Source organism: Leptodactylus fuscus, chromosome 1 (genome assembly GCF_031893055.1).
Source record: "Leptodactylus fuscus isolate aLepFus1 chromosome 1, aLepFus1.hap2, whole genome shotgun sequence".
Classification (NCBI taxonomy): domain Eukaryota; kingdom Metazoa; phylum Chordata; class Amphibia; order Anura; family Leptodactylidae; genus Leptodactylus; species Leptodactylus fuscus.
In genome coordinates, this window is record NC_134265.1 from 306,134,127 (window position 1) to 306,149,138 (window position 15,012).

Here is a 15,012-nt window from a genome sequence, read left to right on the forward strand (position 1 = left end):
AATATTACTACAATTTATGTATGAGTTAGCCAAGATAATTATATATAAAATGATGGTAGTCTCATGTTTGACGCTGTAGAGAATGGTGAGGTATGGAGCCTGAAAGTCAAAAGGTCCAAACATTGTTACCCTTTGGCTCATCGGTGTATTTGGTGAATCTACTCTTTCTGTATGGACAAATTTCCTAAAGAAGGTTGTCATATTCTTTGCCCTGCATGGCTTGTGTAACTATTTGTGTCTTCTCTTCCTGATAGAGGCTTTCAGATCACCAGTATTCAGGCATGGCACGGACAAAAATGGCTTCAGCCTCGGATTTAGTAAAAATCTGCGACAAGTATTTGGCGATGAGAGGAAATACTGGCTGTTGCCTATATTTACAAGGTATAGCAAATAGTAATTACATTAAAGAATGCATACCATGATGACATGTGTACTTAAGTAAACTTTGATGCCCTGACACTTTTTTTTTTTTAGTGAGTGGTCTTGATAAATATGGTGTATGAGTGAAATAATTTTTTTATATATTAACCTGACTCAGTATTATCTTACTATACAGACGTACACTAGGTTCACACTAGCATTCAAGTCTCTGTACGAGACCCAGTCTCAGATCAGTGGAGAGAATAACTCGGTAGACGCCACTATAGTCTAGTATCCGCACATAACTGCTTTTTAAGTGTATAGGGTTTCTCCCTTTCAAACCCAAAGGACGGAAACCTGAACGCTAGTGTGAACCTAGCATTAGCAGAGTTAAGCCGAATATCTGTAATTGGTTAGCCTTCTGCAGCATGATATCTTATCACAGAAAGGAACACAAACCAATAAAAAGTAATTGAAAACTTTTTCCAATAAGTATTTGGATTTTGTTGTCATAAAGATTCCCGCTACAGAAGTTTAACCAATTGCAGAAGTTTGGGTGAACTCTGCTCCATCTCTATATACTATGTTGTGTAGAAGGTCTGAGGACTTCCCTTTCAATATCTAATATATACCTTAATTACCGTACTAAACCTATGGTTTCATGGGTCTTTTTTTGGACCTCCTATGTTCGTATCCTTCACACCCTTCTACTGGGACTTATTCAGCTTTTCTAGTGAGATATTTTAGGGCCTAGTGAATTATACCATTGTCATTGCATTATAATGATAAAAAATGTTTTAGCTATTAAATTAACTATTTCTGTTACTTTCCAGCTTAGGGGATGGCTGTTCATTTCCTACATGTCTGGTGAACCAGGATCCTGAGCAAGCGACTACACCTTCAGGAACTAATGTAGCAGCTAAAAGGTAGATATCCGCTTCACCTTTACACATGTTATGGTTAGTGTCCTCATAATAACATTTATTGAAATACCCTAGGACCAAAAAGAAAAACCTGATAATATATCGTAGTTGTAATACTCTGTATATAGAACAGAATATACAGGTAGGCAGATGGCCTTAGCTCACTAGTTAAGGGGTTTTACTCATTTGTAAAGATTTTAAAAGTTATGATCCCCTTTATAGCAATTTATTATTTAATCACATTGTATGGTGCAATAAAAATAATTTTTGTACTAGGTATTTAATAAGAATTTTACAAAGAAAGCTGCAGAATGCCGTTCTCTAGCAAATCTGTCAGACTAGACAATTGACCACTCGGTCTCCAGCCCTCTCTCTCCTTTCTTGAACAATCTTCTGAGATGATTTATGACCAAATCACTGTTTTCCTTCTGTTTGGTCATGAATCAGCTTAGATGTTTTAAGAAAGATCACAGGAGATTGAGATCAAACCATGACACAACCAGTCTGATGAATATGATTGTGAACGGCATTTTGCAGCTTTCTATGTATTGCAATACATGCAACCTGATGAAGTCAAACGTTAATAAAAATTTATTACAAAAATTAATTTTTAAATATGAAAAAACTTTGACTTAAAGTGTCCATAGACTTTAATCTATGAGAGGTTTTTATTTTCAGTTGCATTATCTACATTCCACAGTAGACTTTTAAGGGGTTCCCTGACCCTAACTCATTTATTTCTAGCTAGTTGGGCCACACATCACTACACTGACCATTTGTGGCAGGTTACTGTGGTAATGTGTAGTCTAGTCAACTCAAGATTTGAAAGGTTAGTATATAAGATTTTTTTTTTTACGTTTTTGGCCAGGGAAACCCTTTTTTTCAATTTTGCTGTGCGATTTAGATAATGAAATTAAACATATAATTAGTTTAATTGTTACAGATTCAGAATATGTTCCAAACTATTGGGTTTTTTGTGTATATGGATACTTATATTTAAGATTGTTAATATTGTGAAATTCAAACCTGCAAGCATTGCTTTGATGAAACAACACTGGAGGTAGGTGGTCACTGTACCCCTTTACCCAATAGCATTCTCCCACCCTCAAACAATTATTGTAAGTACACAGTGATATAAATCAGGCTCCGGTATCCTGAAGAACATTCATTGCCATTGATAGTGTCCATACTACAGTATCCACCATAGTGCTCATATATAGTGTCCGCTTAGCTGCAACAGAACCCAATGGACCCAACTTTCAGCCCATTGGTCAACACAACGTCTGATGTACAGCATATCTGGTAGGAAGCTGACCACAATGTAGGTATAACTAGTGTCTTATTCGTCAAGTATTCTCCAGGAGCTTATCTCATTACTTATATGTAACTTCCTCTTCCTGCACCAATCTCCGTTTCCACTGCTGTCGAGGCAGGCAGGAACCATCATTAGAAAGCAGTAACAAATCCACCTATCCAAGTTTTCCTCTTGAAAGGCATTTTCCTGGTAAAATAAAGAACCCCCAGAGACTGACTTTGCCTCCTCTCCTTGTCAGGTCCATTTTTCATGGGTGTGCCTTACATGTAATTGTGGCATATAGAGCCTTGTAAGTCATCTCCAGTACATGAGTATTCCCACAGTTCTGCTCCTGGTATACTCTATTTCTCCTTCCCTGCTGCACCCTTATCATTCATTTTGTTTTATCAAAACTTGATCCATAACAAAAGAAAAAGTGCCTGTCATGGTACCAGAGGTTCTGTATCCTGCCTCCACCAAGCAGTGCGTCATTCACTACTTAGGTAAGTAGTAACTCAAGACGATGTATCAAAACTGGGGCAAAAGAAAATTGGAGTTGTACCATTCAGACTAAACGTCCCCCTCAAAAAAATCAGAGTTTAAACACTACTAGCTTCACACAATAATGTGACCGCGAGTCGGACACTGCTTAACATTTTTTGTGACTAGAAACGGTGGTCTAAGCACACTAGGGGGTCACAATATCACTTTATTCATTGGAAAAGTCATTTTTAACTAATCACACCCTTGCATAGCTTTTAGAAAGTCTATTCCACACATACCTTTTGTATGTAAATTGCCTCAGTAGTGTTTGAATATGCTAATTAGGACTCGTTCACATCTGCGCCCTGGTCTCCTTTTTAGTAGGTTTCCGTTTCCTGTCCGAAACTGGACAGGAGATGGAAACCTGCAGTCATTTTTCAAACCCATTCATTTGAATAGGTTTGGAAAGTGTCCGGCCATGAGCACCTATGAGTGTTTTGTGCTCTCTCGGACATGCAGGACTTTGTGTCCAGTTAAAAAAAACGTTTTCGCCATGGAGAGCACAAAACTATTCACAGGTGCTCACGGCCGGACACGGTCTGCCGGGTTTCTGTTTTCTGTCGGCAGAAGATGGAAACCTGGAAACTGAGATCGGGCGCTGGTGTGAACCCAGCGTAAGCTTCGTGCACAGGAAGTTGTCAGCTAGCTGTGTGCTGTGTATTAGAGCAGGGAGGAGGAGTCAGCAGCAGCAGCCTGTGCTGCATATACAGAAGACAGTGCATGAAGAGACTTCTGGGGTGCATGGAGAAGCTAATTAGCATATGAATAAAAACATACTTATTCAAAGACTACTGAGGCAATTTACATACAAAAGGTAGGTGTGGAATAGCTTTTCTAAAGGCTATGCAAGGATGTGATTAGTTAAAAATGACTTTTTCTAATGATGGAGCCCCTTTAACATTAGTGAATGAGTCACAGGGCAACCTGGTGATTTTTGGTCAAGCAACCAAAGCCCTGGCCTAAATGAGCAGTGAGAGACCTAGTGCACACGGTTGCACTGCCCAGGGGCAAGTATTTGGAATAGTGCAAGAATTCTATCTTTGTTAAAAAGGGTTTCTGACTCATTTAAAAATATTCCTCTTTGCTGTAGATAGTATTGGAAAACTTAAACATGAAGCCAAGGTCCTCCTGGCCCAGAAGCTGCTGCTTGTTCTCTTCTATTGCTGGTCCCTTCTGATGTGAGCAGTTGACTGTTTTTATTTTTTTGGGTCAAGAAACAACTGCAGTCAATCACTGGCCATCGTGGTGACCGCCACAATATCGCTGCAATGACATGTTAGTCCCACAGTGACATGTTAGCTGATATTTTACTCACCCATCCCTGCTCGTGTCCAGGCTGGCCTCTGCTTTGGCTTTCAGAGGGTGCCGCACATTACATTGCAATCCTGAAACATGCCAATATGTTACTTACTGATGTTCTTGAGCATCGGGACATACTGTGCAGTGTGCTCTGGAGGTTGGCCTGGACTGAAGGGATAATGGGTGAGTAAAATATTGTCTGCTATTGTCTGATTAACAAAAGAAAGCCACCCCCTCAGTTTGTGCCAGAAGGTGCCGTCTGAGGCAATGGTCTCAGGTTGCCCTATAGCAGGTGCCCTGCATTTTTAATATTTTTTAAAAAATTTAAATATCAACCTGATTGGTTGCCATCAATAACTGCTTTTCTTTTGCACCAGTTTTGATACATTCCCCCCCCCCCAGTGTCTGTGCAGAGAGATCCTGTTTGTATTTGTACAGACATGTCAAAGATTAGAAAACGACAGACTAGCAAACTTATACCCACAGACTGCAGTGTTCAAGAATCTAAACGTGTTCAAGGGTAATTTAAGACCGTAATGTATACATTGTTGTTAGGGAAATGGCTAATCTACTGAAATATTGAACGTAGACTGTGTTTGAAATTTACATACATTAGTCTGAATTTTCGATGTTACAAATTTCATTTCCTTCTCTATCATAGTGCTGACAATCATCAGTTCCCAGCCAAACCTCTTCGTGAGTCTCAGAGTCACCTGCTAACTGACTCACAGTCCTGGACCGAGAGCAGCTGCAATGAAGAAAAGGGGAAACTTGGTAAGAAACCTTAATATATCAGGTGTGATCCTAAGGGGGCGTTCACACTTGCACTGCTCTCTACCCGTTGTCATTCCCCCGAAAAAAAACAGGAAAAACTGCTTGGGGGCGGCTTGTCGGCGGTCAGTTTAAAAACCCTTTCATTTCAATGGGTTTTTAAAGCAAACCGCCTATGTTCGTATGCAGCGTCTCCACCATGAAACTGTTGTTTTTTTTTTTTTTGCAAGGACACAAAGTCGGACAAGCAGAACAAGGAGGAGGGGTAAGCAGAGGTGACCTGCTAGGGTGCTACCATGTGGCAAGAATGAGACAATCAAGGGGAAAATCTTAGTCTTCAGCGTTACACACCACACACACATATACACTCACCGGCCACTTTATTAGGTACACCATGCTAGTAACAGGTTGGACCCCCTTTTGCCTTCAGAACTGCCTCAATTCTTCGTGGCATAGATTCAACAAGGTGCTGGAAGCATTCCTCAGAGATTTTGGTCCATATTGACATGATGGCATCACACAGTTGCCGCAGATTTGTCGGCTGCACATCCATGATGCGAATCTCCCGTTCCACCACATCCCAAAGATGCTCTATTGGATTGAGATCTGGTGACTGTGGAGGCCATTGGAGTACAGTGAACTCATTGTCATGTTCAAGAAACCAGTCTGAGATGATTCCAGCTTTATGACATGGCGCATTATCCTGCTGAAAGTAGCCATCAGATGTTGGGTACATTGTGGTCATAAAGGGATGGACATGGTCAGCAACAATACTCAGGTAGGCTTTGGCGTTGCAACAATGCTCAATTGGTACCAAGGGGCCCAAAGAGTGCCAAGAAAATATTCCCCACACCATGACACCACCACCACCAGCCTTACCGTTGATACAAGGCAGGATGGATCCATGCTTTCATGTTGTTGACGCCAAATTCTGACCCTACCATCCGAATGTTGCAGCAGAAATTGAGACTCATCAGACCAGGCAACGTTTTTCCAATCTTCAATTGTCCAATTTCGATGAGCTTGTGCAAATTGTAGCCTCAGTTTCCTGTTCTTAGCTGAAAGGAGTGGCACCCGGTGTGGTCTTCTGCTGCTGTAGCCCATCTGCCTCAAAGTTTGACATACTGTGCGTTCAGAGATGCTCTTCTGGCTATCTTGGTTGTAACGGGTGGCTATTTGAGTCACTGTTGCCTTTCTATCAGTTCGAACCAGTCTGGCCATTCTCCTCTGACCTCTGGCATCAACAACGCATTTCCGCCCACAGAACTGCCGCTCACTGGATGTTTTTTCTTTTTCGGACCATTCTCTGTAAAGCCTAGAGATGGTTGTGCGTGAAAATCCCAGTAGATCAGCAGTTTCTGAAATACTCAGACCAGCCCTTCTGGTACCAACAACCATGCCACGTTCAAAGGCACTCAAATCACCTTTCTTCCCCATACTGATGCTCGGTTTGAACTGCAGGAGATTGTCTTGACCATGTCTACATGCCTAAATGCACTGAGTTGCCGCCATGTGATTGGCTGATTAGAAATCAAGTGTTAACGAGCAGTTGGACAGGTGTACCTAATAAAGTGGCCGGTGAGTGTATATATATATATATATATATATATATATATATATATATATATATATATATATATAAAAATCTGGGTGTGTGGGGAGAAAACTGCAATGTAGAGTTGTCTGTACATACACAGATGTGGGCAGGAAATTCCATTTCAAACTCCTTTAATTGTTTTATAGTAAAATATTATAACAAAGTACAATAACTACAATTCTTGCATTTTTGTTTCCTAGGAACAGCGGGACTTATGAGCATGGGATGTCCTGGTATTGCACCTCAGCCCCATTTAAACAGGTTATCCCAAGATTACAACTTAATCCCTGTTAACTATTCAAATGAGGGCACACAGTGATTGGTTGGGGGTCTTTATGATTGCACCCCCCCGATAAGAAGTAACTTATTACGCATCCTTATTACGTGTCCTTATCATTTATTACATATCCTTTGGACATTTTATAATTTGCAAGCATTGGGCAATGCCTTCAAGTGAATAGAGCTGGGCTGCAATACCAACAAGACCCATAGATAAGAATGGTGCTGTTTTTGGAAAATACTACAATCAGAACCTTTATTCTAAAATACAATAACATCTTCTGACTTCCACAGAGTAGTTCACTGGCCAAAATCATGTCTGTATCTTTCTTTGGTTGGGAGTTAAACAAAAATAACAATTATTTCTAGCGCTTTTCTCACCAATACGAAGATATGAGTACTAGATACATGTTGTATGAAGTAGTGGGTCATAACATTAGAAGGAGACTTAATATCTATATGTGAGGGTGTTGTGGAAAGTCCACATACTGGGAGACTTAATGCAGCACAGAATGTAGAGTCATGGGTTGGGGGTGCAAGGTAATGACAGCTGTAAATCAGTGTATAGGGTTAATCTATTCCTCACACTCCATCAATCCACTTCTTAATATTGCTAACCTGTTAAAATGTGTTGGGCTAAGTTGCCTTTCAACAAATATATTACCTTTTCCAAGAAGATAAATTCTTCAGATGTTAGTACAAGCCAGTTAAGGTGCTTGTGACCGTACCCTGCAGCTTTCCAATAGAAACATCTTATTGAACTCTTGGCATATCTTGTATTCATCTGCAGTCATCTATCAGAAATTATAATTTGCTGTACAGGCCAACATGCCCGGTATAACCTGCCAAGCGTCCTGTCACATCAGCAGAGTTGATCAAGGTTGGCAAAGCTTTGTGTTGTTGCACAATAGGACTGGTTTGGTTTTGGTGTACCTTCCTGCAGCATCAACTTCAGTAGACTTACTACTAATATCTGCTGCAATGTTTAGGAGAGTATTTTTTTTAGATTTGTATTTTTAGTGAATTTCCATTTCTGCATAAAATTTGTGACTTTTACATTATTCATGAATTTCACAGGTTCTGCATTAAAGGGGTTGTCTGGGATAACTGGAAATCTCTACACCAATCTAAACACCCTCCCCCCACCCACCTACAATAGCTCCTTCACACCAATGAAAGTTTATGGGTCTGAGAAAAAAAACACTCCCCACTGAGGAAAATGGGAGATTTCCTATTTCCCTTATTCTGAAAGGGGTGATAGTTGGGCAGTGTGTACACTACTCCATTATTTTAAGTAGGAGTTTGGGAGATAGCCACTTCTGGAAGTACAGTGCTGGTGTTCCCAATGAAGTGAATGGAGTAGGGTCCATGCTGCCTGACCACTGCTCCATTCACAATGGAGTACAAAACTTCCCTATTTTCCTGATCAGTGGAGGTCTGAGCATTCGTATGCCCGGTCCTACACCCTAGAGCAGAGTCCTGAGCAGAGACCCTCTACAGTAATGTCTATATGGACATATGGATAGGGATTGTCTTCATAAAATATGACCTATGTGAATATTGTACAGTCTACTATTACAGTCCTACTGATGGGTTTACTATTTAGAATCTGTATTATTTAGAAATATCACATAAATTACCGTAGCTTTCTTTCAAAAAAAGAAAATGGTGAGAACTGCGCCTCTTCCACCACCTCTTGGAATGAAGCAGTACTATAAGACAATGTCCGACCATTCAAACAGGCGTGAAAGCATGACGTGGATGTAAGCCAGAGCAGAGTACCAGTTTGGCTGGATTAAAGATCCTTATGGTGGTCTGGGGCCTACTGTTTCTCCTTTGTAAGAACCCCATCAAATATCTTAGAGCCTCTCACTCTATTAAACCAGTATAGATGAAGTGCATTCACACTGATGCAGCCAAGTTGAGTATCTGGTTTAATGTACATCAAGCTTATGTTCAAAGGCCAATCTGTAGGGTTGGTCATTGACTTATAGAATTTCTACCATCCAACAGAGAGAGCTAGTTTCGTACCTTTTTACCAAAGATGAGTGTTGCATGGCCTATATGAGTCCTTGCGCATTCATGGTGGTGTCCCTTAAGACAAACAGAAGAGCCAGCAACTACTTGCCAGAAAACTTGCCATGAGTTATACAGGAATTGTACTCCAGTTTCTGACTAGTGTAGACTTCTATTGTGGCTCACGGGTATGCACCTGTTATATTAAGACGTTGGAGTCTCTTGATAATTTAGGCATGCCTTGCTCTAAGACAGGTGGACAAAGCACCAGTCTTAATATATCTGGCTTGTTGTATCTTTGTCCCGTTAAAATCACCCTCGGGTTCACTGGTCATGTCAGTAATTGTTGTGAAAACACAAATCATATCAGTATGCAGTGAGACCCCCCCTTCCCCCTTGCTTTTAGCATTAATCCCTCCAGGTGCTCTTGTACACCATTTTTAAGAAACTCGGCAAGGAGGATGTTCCAGACATCTTGGAGAACTAAGCAGAGCTCTTCTGTGGATGTAGACTTGCTCAGATCCTTCCGTCTAAAACTTTTTCACAGTACTGTATATTTGTAGAGGATTTCCTGCCACGTTTTTTTGAGCCAAAGTCAGGAGTGGCTTGAAAAGGAATGGATAACATATAGGAAATTCATAGATGTTTCCTCTCCATTAGCTCAAAAAAACGCAGCTTTTTTTGTTGTAGATTTTGCTGCAACATGGGGCTTTAGCCTAATGCCCCAGTCTTAGGCTATGGTATAGGCATGGTAGCATGCAGTACATCGCTCAATGTAATATATATATATATATATATATATATATATATATATATATATAGTGTATTGCTGTATAGTATACTTTTTTTTTTTTTTTTGCTAGAAGCCACTCTAATAATATAGTTAATATAGTTGATTTTTTTTGCACTTTTTTGGCGCTGCCAGGTAAATGGGGACTTGTGAAGCATTTGATGTATATTGCAGGAACTATCTAGCACATGCAACCCTAGCACCTCTTCAATACGTCTACTAAATATTATGTAGGAGATGTTTTTTTTATAGAACTGCCAAGAGGTACGTGGTCAACACATCCTGCTCTGTGCTGAACTGACTAAACAAGAGCAGCCGTATCTAAGACTCAGACAGTTGTTGCCTTGTCTACGATTCAGTGTGGTGTCCATTACATTGACAGAATGCTGATCTGATGAAGAACATCCCAAACAATATCATCAATCTTGCTGATATTTGCTCTCTGTCTAGCCAGATGGTGGTAGCTATGACCTGAACGTCCTACAAGTCGAAGCATTTCATTGTGGACATGAATATTAACCTTCTGCAGTCTGGTCCGCGCCTAAAGCCTCGCAGTTTACTAATCAGCTTTGTAGAAGAAATTGTGCCGGGTTCTGCGCTCCATACAAATGAATGCATGCCGTGTCCATTCACTTACCACTGGGGGATAAAACAACCGTATTATAGGTTTTACTTTCCGAATCTATACAATATACTATTACAATTATATAGTATTGTAGGTGATTCGGTGGTGGTAGTTTCATCTCAGCATGCCTCACTGTACTAAAATATATACAGAAACCCAATTATGTTCTCCAGGAGAGCAAATATAATGTCAATCTAACTTTACAGACAAGTATCCAGCACAGTCCGTAAAATGAATTTTCTGAATTTCTACAGAAATGTTACCTACATTGTGACTGGTTGTTTAAAGGGGTTGTCCAAGGCATAATGGATACTGATTATCTATACATAGAATAGGTTGTAAATATCTGCTCGGTGGGGTCCAAAACCTGGTCCCATAATGATTAACTGTTTCAGCTGCAGGAAGCAATATGTAATGTATACAGCTGGAAGTGAACACAGGTGGAAAACCAGCAAAGTGGGTGAAAGATCAACAAATCTCCATTCACACGCAGCAGAAAATATCTGCAGCAGATTTCACTCCTTTGTCAGTGGGATGAAATTTGGGGCAGATCTGCTGCAGTCTCTGCATGTAATTTATGTGTTGGGCTTTTTTTGGTCACACGTTCTTGCAAATTTTTTCACTGCAAATATTTTCTCACGTGGTTGTACCTTACAGTAGATTTCTGGTTCATTCAGGTATTCCTCTTCTTGAGCAGTGGCTTCCTCTTTACAATTCTGCATGCTATCATTATTATTATTATTGTTTGTTTATATAACGCACAATTAATTCCATGGTGCTGTACATTATTATATTAATTCCATGGTGCTGTACATTATTATATTAATTCCATGGTGCTGTACATTATTATATTAATTCCATGGTGCTGTACATTATTATATTAATTCTATGGTGCTGTACATTATTATATTAATCCCATGGTACTTTACATTTGAGGGTTTACATACAGTACACAAAATATACAAACAAATATACTGTACTTACAATGACCGACTGGCACAGTGGGATAGAAGGCCCTGCCCGCAAGGGCTTACAGTCTATGAGGGAAGAGGGATAGAGACAGAAGGTGAGAGGAGAGACTGTTCTGATGGTGATGAGGTGACAGTAGTGTTATTGGGGGTTGTAGGCCTTCCTGAATAGGGGAGTCTTCTGGACCTTCTTGAAGCCTGTGATTGTGGGGATCAGTCTTATGTGTCTTGGTAAGGAGTTCCAGAGTATGGGGGATGCACAGAAGAAATCTTGGAGATGGTTGTGTGACGAGTGGATAAGAGCAGAGCGGAGAAGGAGGTCTTTGGAGGATTTGAGGTTACGTGTGGGCAGGTAGTGGGAGATTAGATCAGAGATATATGGAGGGGACAGGTTGTGGATGGCTTTGTATGTCAGCGTTAACATTTTGAACTCTATTCGCCGGGCAACGGGTAGCCAGTGGAGGGATTGGCAGAGGGGAGCGGCTGATGAAGAAGAGGTGAAAGGTGCATTAAAGGGATCCTATCATTAAAACACAATTTTTTTCTGGTTGACACGTAGGAATAGCCTTAAGAAAGACTTAAGACTTGTCAGGGCTCGTTCACATCTGCGCCCGGTCTCCGTTCTGCAGGTTTCCATTTCCTGCATAAAACAGAGCAGGAGACGGAAACCTGCAGGAGTCTTTCTCACCCATTCATTTGAATGGGTGAGAAAGATGTCCGGCCGTGAGCGGTGGTGTGCGTTTTATGCTCTCCGCCGCGAAACTGGGTTTTTTAATCCGGACACAGAGTCGGACTCTGTGTCCAGATTAAAAAATCCGGTTTCGCGGCGGAGAGCATAAAACGCTCACCGCCGCTCATGGCCAGACCCGGTCTGTGCTTTCCGTCTTCTGGCATGCAGAAGACGGAAAGCACAGAACGGAAGGCTGAACGCAGGTGTGAACCTAGCGTCAAACTGAATTCAAACGGACGGATGGCATACTGATGTGTGAACATACCCTTACTTCAGCATGGCCCCATTCAAGAAAATAAGACTGAGCTGCAATACCAGGAACAGCCACTACTAAGTATGGGAGCAGTGTAAAAAATAAAGGGGTGCAGTGCTCAATGGAGAAAACTGGTGACAGAAAGTCTGTCCCCTGCTGATCTACTATTGATGGCTTATCCTAGGCCTAGACATATCGTTTTAAAGGTGCTGTTCAGGATCTGAAGATAATTGATAGTTACAACATAGGCCCCGCACCGATCAGCTGATGCCGCTTGAAGCTGGAAACAGCCCAGTTCATATTCAAGTCTATGGGATCAAGGCTACAGTTCCTCAGTGTCACCACTATAGTGTACCATCCTATATACACTGTAGCGGTGACGCCAGGAACTGCAGCCCCCCTCCCATACACTTGAATAATAGGAAGACTGCCTCCAGCCATATACCTTACATATAGCATCAGTGATTGGTGTGGGACCAAGGTGCCGAACCCCGACTGATGACCTATCCTGTGATTCTGAATATCCCCTTTCAAGAACTGGAAATCCTTATACGTCAGTGTGGTCTAAAAGTGCAGATCTGTACTATACAACATACAATGTAAGTTAAACACCTGACTAATATTTTTGCATTACTTGTTTTTTCCAGGTATGAGTAACCCAGCATTAACCATCGAGAAGGAAACCTAGCGCTATGGAAGTGCTGCAGAGGGTTAAAAAGTACGAGACTGACACACACACACACACATATATATATATATATATATATATATATGTATATATATACACAGTAAATATATATATAGCCGCCATCTTGATGTGTAGGTTGTACTATTCACTGTGTGTTCTCCCATTAGGCTTGCAGACCATAGGCAGATGTTCATGTGAGGAAGAAGTCATGCTCTCATTGGCTAGCTTTACATCTGTTTCCAGAGACGACAGCACTGATTGGCTCTCTCCATTACCGCTATAAACCATGCAGAAAGACACTTCCTCCCCTGTGGAAAACTGCAAACCGCAGGGAATTTGAACACGCGGGAAGTCACGGATGGAAGAGGAATCCTTTGTAGTAACCTGTCGGCAGTCATGTGTTGTACACAATGTAAGGTTGTATATTACCGTGTTTATGATATTATAGCACAAACAAGTATTATCGTCATTCCTCTTCCAAGAAGGAACGTTCTTCTCTCTTTCTCGAATGCAAAGCACTTTTTTGAAAAGAATGATGGCAGCATATTTTATATGTAAAGGAAACCATATTTATCTACATAATGAGGCCAATGAAATGTTATTGATGATCTCATTAAATAACATCTACACCAACCGAGTCCAGATACCCTTACTGCTTAGGGCCTGCGCCACAGGCAAAAAATGGAACACAGAACTTGGAAGAGGACTCAAAACTCCAAATTCTAAGACTTCGGTTCTCTGTAGTAGTGTCTAGAAGTAAGTGAACCACATCCACCATTTTACTTTGCTTTCTCAGGCTCTCTTCGTTTGGGCAGCTGACACCAAATCTTTGTCCCATCGAAATTTTTGGGAATGGAATAGAATACATTGGTATACTTTGTACATCATAAAAAAGGTGTACCAAACATATACTATTGGCCAATGTTAAATCCATATAATATTGTATACTCCCCCTCATGCTAAAACTTTGAGGCTCTAGAAGACCCCTGCGGGTGTCCAGTGGTATATGGTGCCAAGGCATTAGCAGATTAGGAGCAGCAAATTGTGAGGTGAATGGGACTTGTATTACTAGCACAGAAAATATGGAATGCTTGATCATATCTGCGGAATATGGAGGCCAAGTCAGGACCCTAAACTCGTGTACCAGTTAGGTAAAGTATTCCTGGTAAAAAACAAAAACAGCACAATTGGGGGAAAGATGCAACTTACATGTACCAAGTAGAAAGTCCCCAGTTCAATCTATACCCCTCTAAAAATCGTATTTTACCTCAGAATAGAGACCGGCAACAAAAAACAGGAAAACATGAGGTAATCAATACAGTCAATGTATGAGAAAATACAAAAGTTTTTATTAGTATACACAAATATATATAACAAGGACAAGGATAGACAACAAAAATGCAGGAAATTTCCCACTAGAGGTCAGCACTGGGGTGAAAATCTCCCAATAATGTTAATATATACACTAGTACTACTTTTGTATCATTTATACATGGATATAAATTACTATCCTTAAATATAATGAAGGTAAGTATATCCTGACTCGTTCTTACTCCGGTAACCCACAGTTGAAAGTATAATTAATCAGACAACAAGTATTCCCATGGCAGGGGGACAAGATGGCAACAAAATAATTATACCCAAGTATTTTATAACGTTCTGCAGGTTATGAAAGCATATGAAAAATAGCTCTGCATCTACATGAAGGGCAAGATTTAGCAATTGCTAAAAAGGACAAGTGTATCTATCTGCCCCAAAGTTGCAGTGATGACACTAGCGTCTATACAATGCCATGCTGAAATTCATGTTCAGAGTGAGTGTAGTAGTGAGCCAACAGCGAGCCATACACCATAAATGAATAGCTTACCCATGTAAG

At 40.7% G+C, this 15,012-nt stretch overlaps 1 protein-coding gene across 5 annotated transcripts in view; it reads left to right on the forward strand.

Annotated features, from left to right (window-relative positions):
• ZDHHC2 (zDHHC palmitoyltransferase 2) overlaps positions 1-13,769 on the forward strand; it is a 90,585-nt gene extending 76,816 nt beyond the window's left edge. Inside the window, exons 9-14 of one of the 5 annotated variants that reach the window (XM_075258782.1) lie at positions 255-381; positions 1,194-1,286; positions 2,317-2,343; positions 5,081-5,193; positions 13,096-13,166; positions 13,304-13,769. In XM_075258782.1, coding sequence (XP_075114883.1) covers positions 255-381; positions 1,194-1,286; positions 2,317-2,343; positions 5,081-5,193; positions 13,096-13,136 — 401 coding nt within the window. In that variant the 3' untranslated portion in view covers positions 13,137-13,166; positions 13,304-13,769. Of the gene's footprint in view, positions 1-254; positions 382-1,193; positions 1,287-2,316; positions 2,344-5,080; positions 5,194-6,987; positions 7,142-13,095; positions 13,167-13,303 lie in introns of those variants that run through there. The other 4 variants (XM_075258783.1, XM_075258784.1, XM_075258780.1 and 1 more) reach the window with 4 other exon arrangements.
• The last annotated feature ends 1,243 nt before the right edge of the window (positions 13,770-15,012 follow it).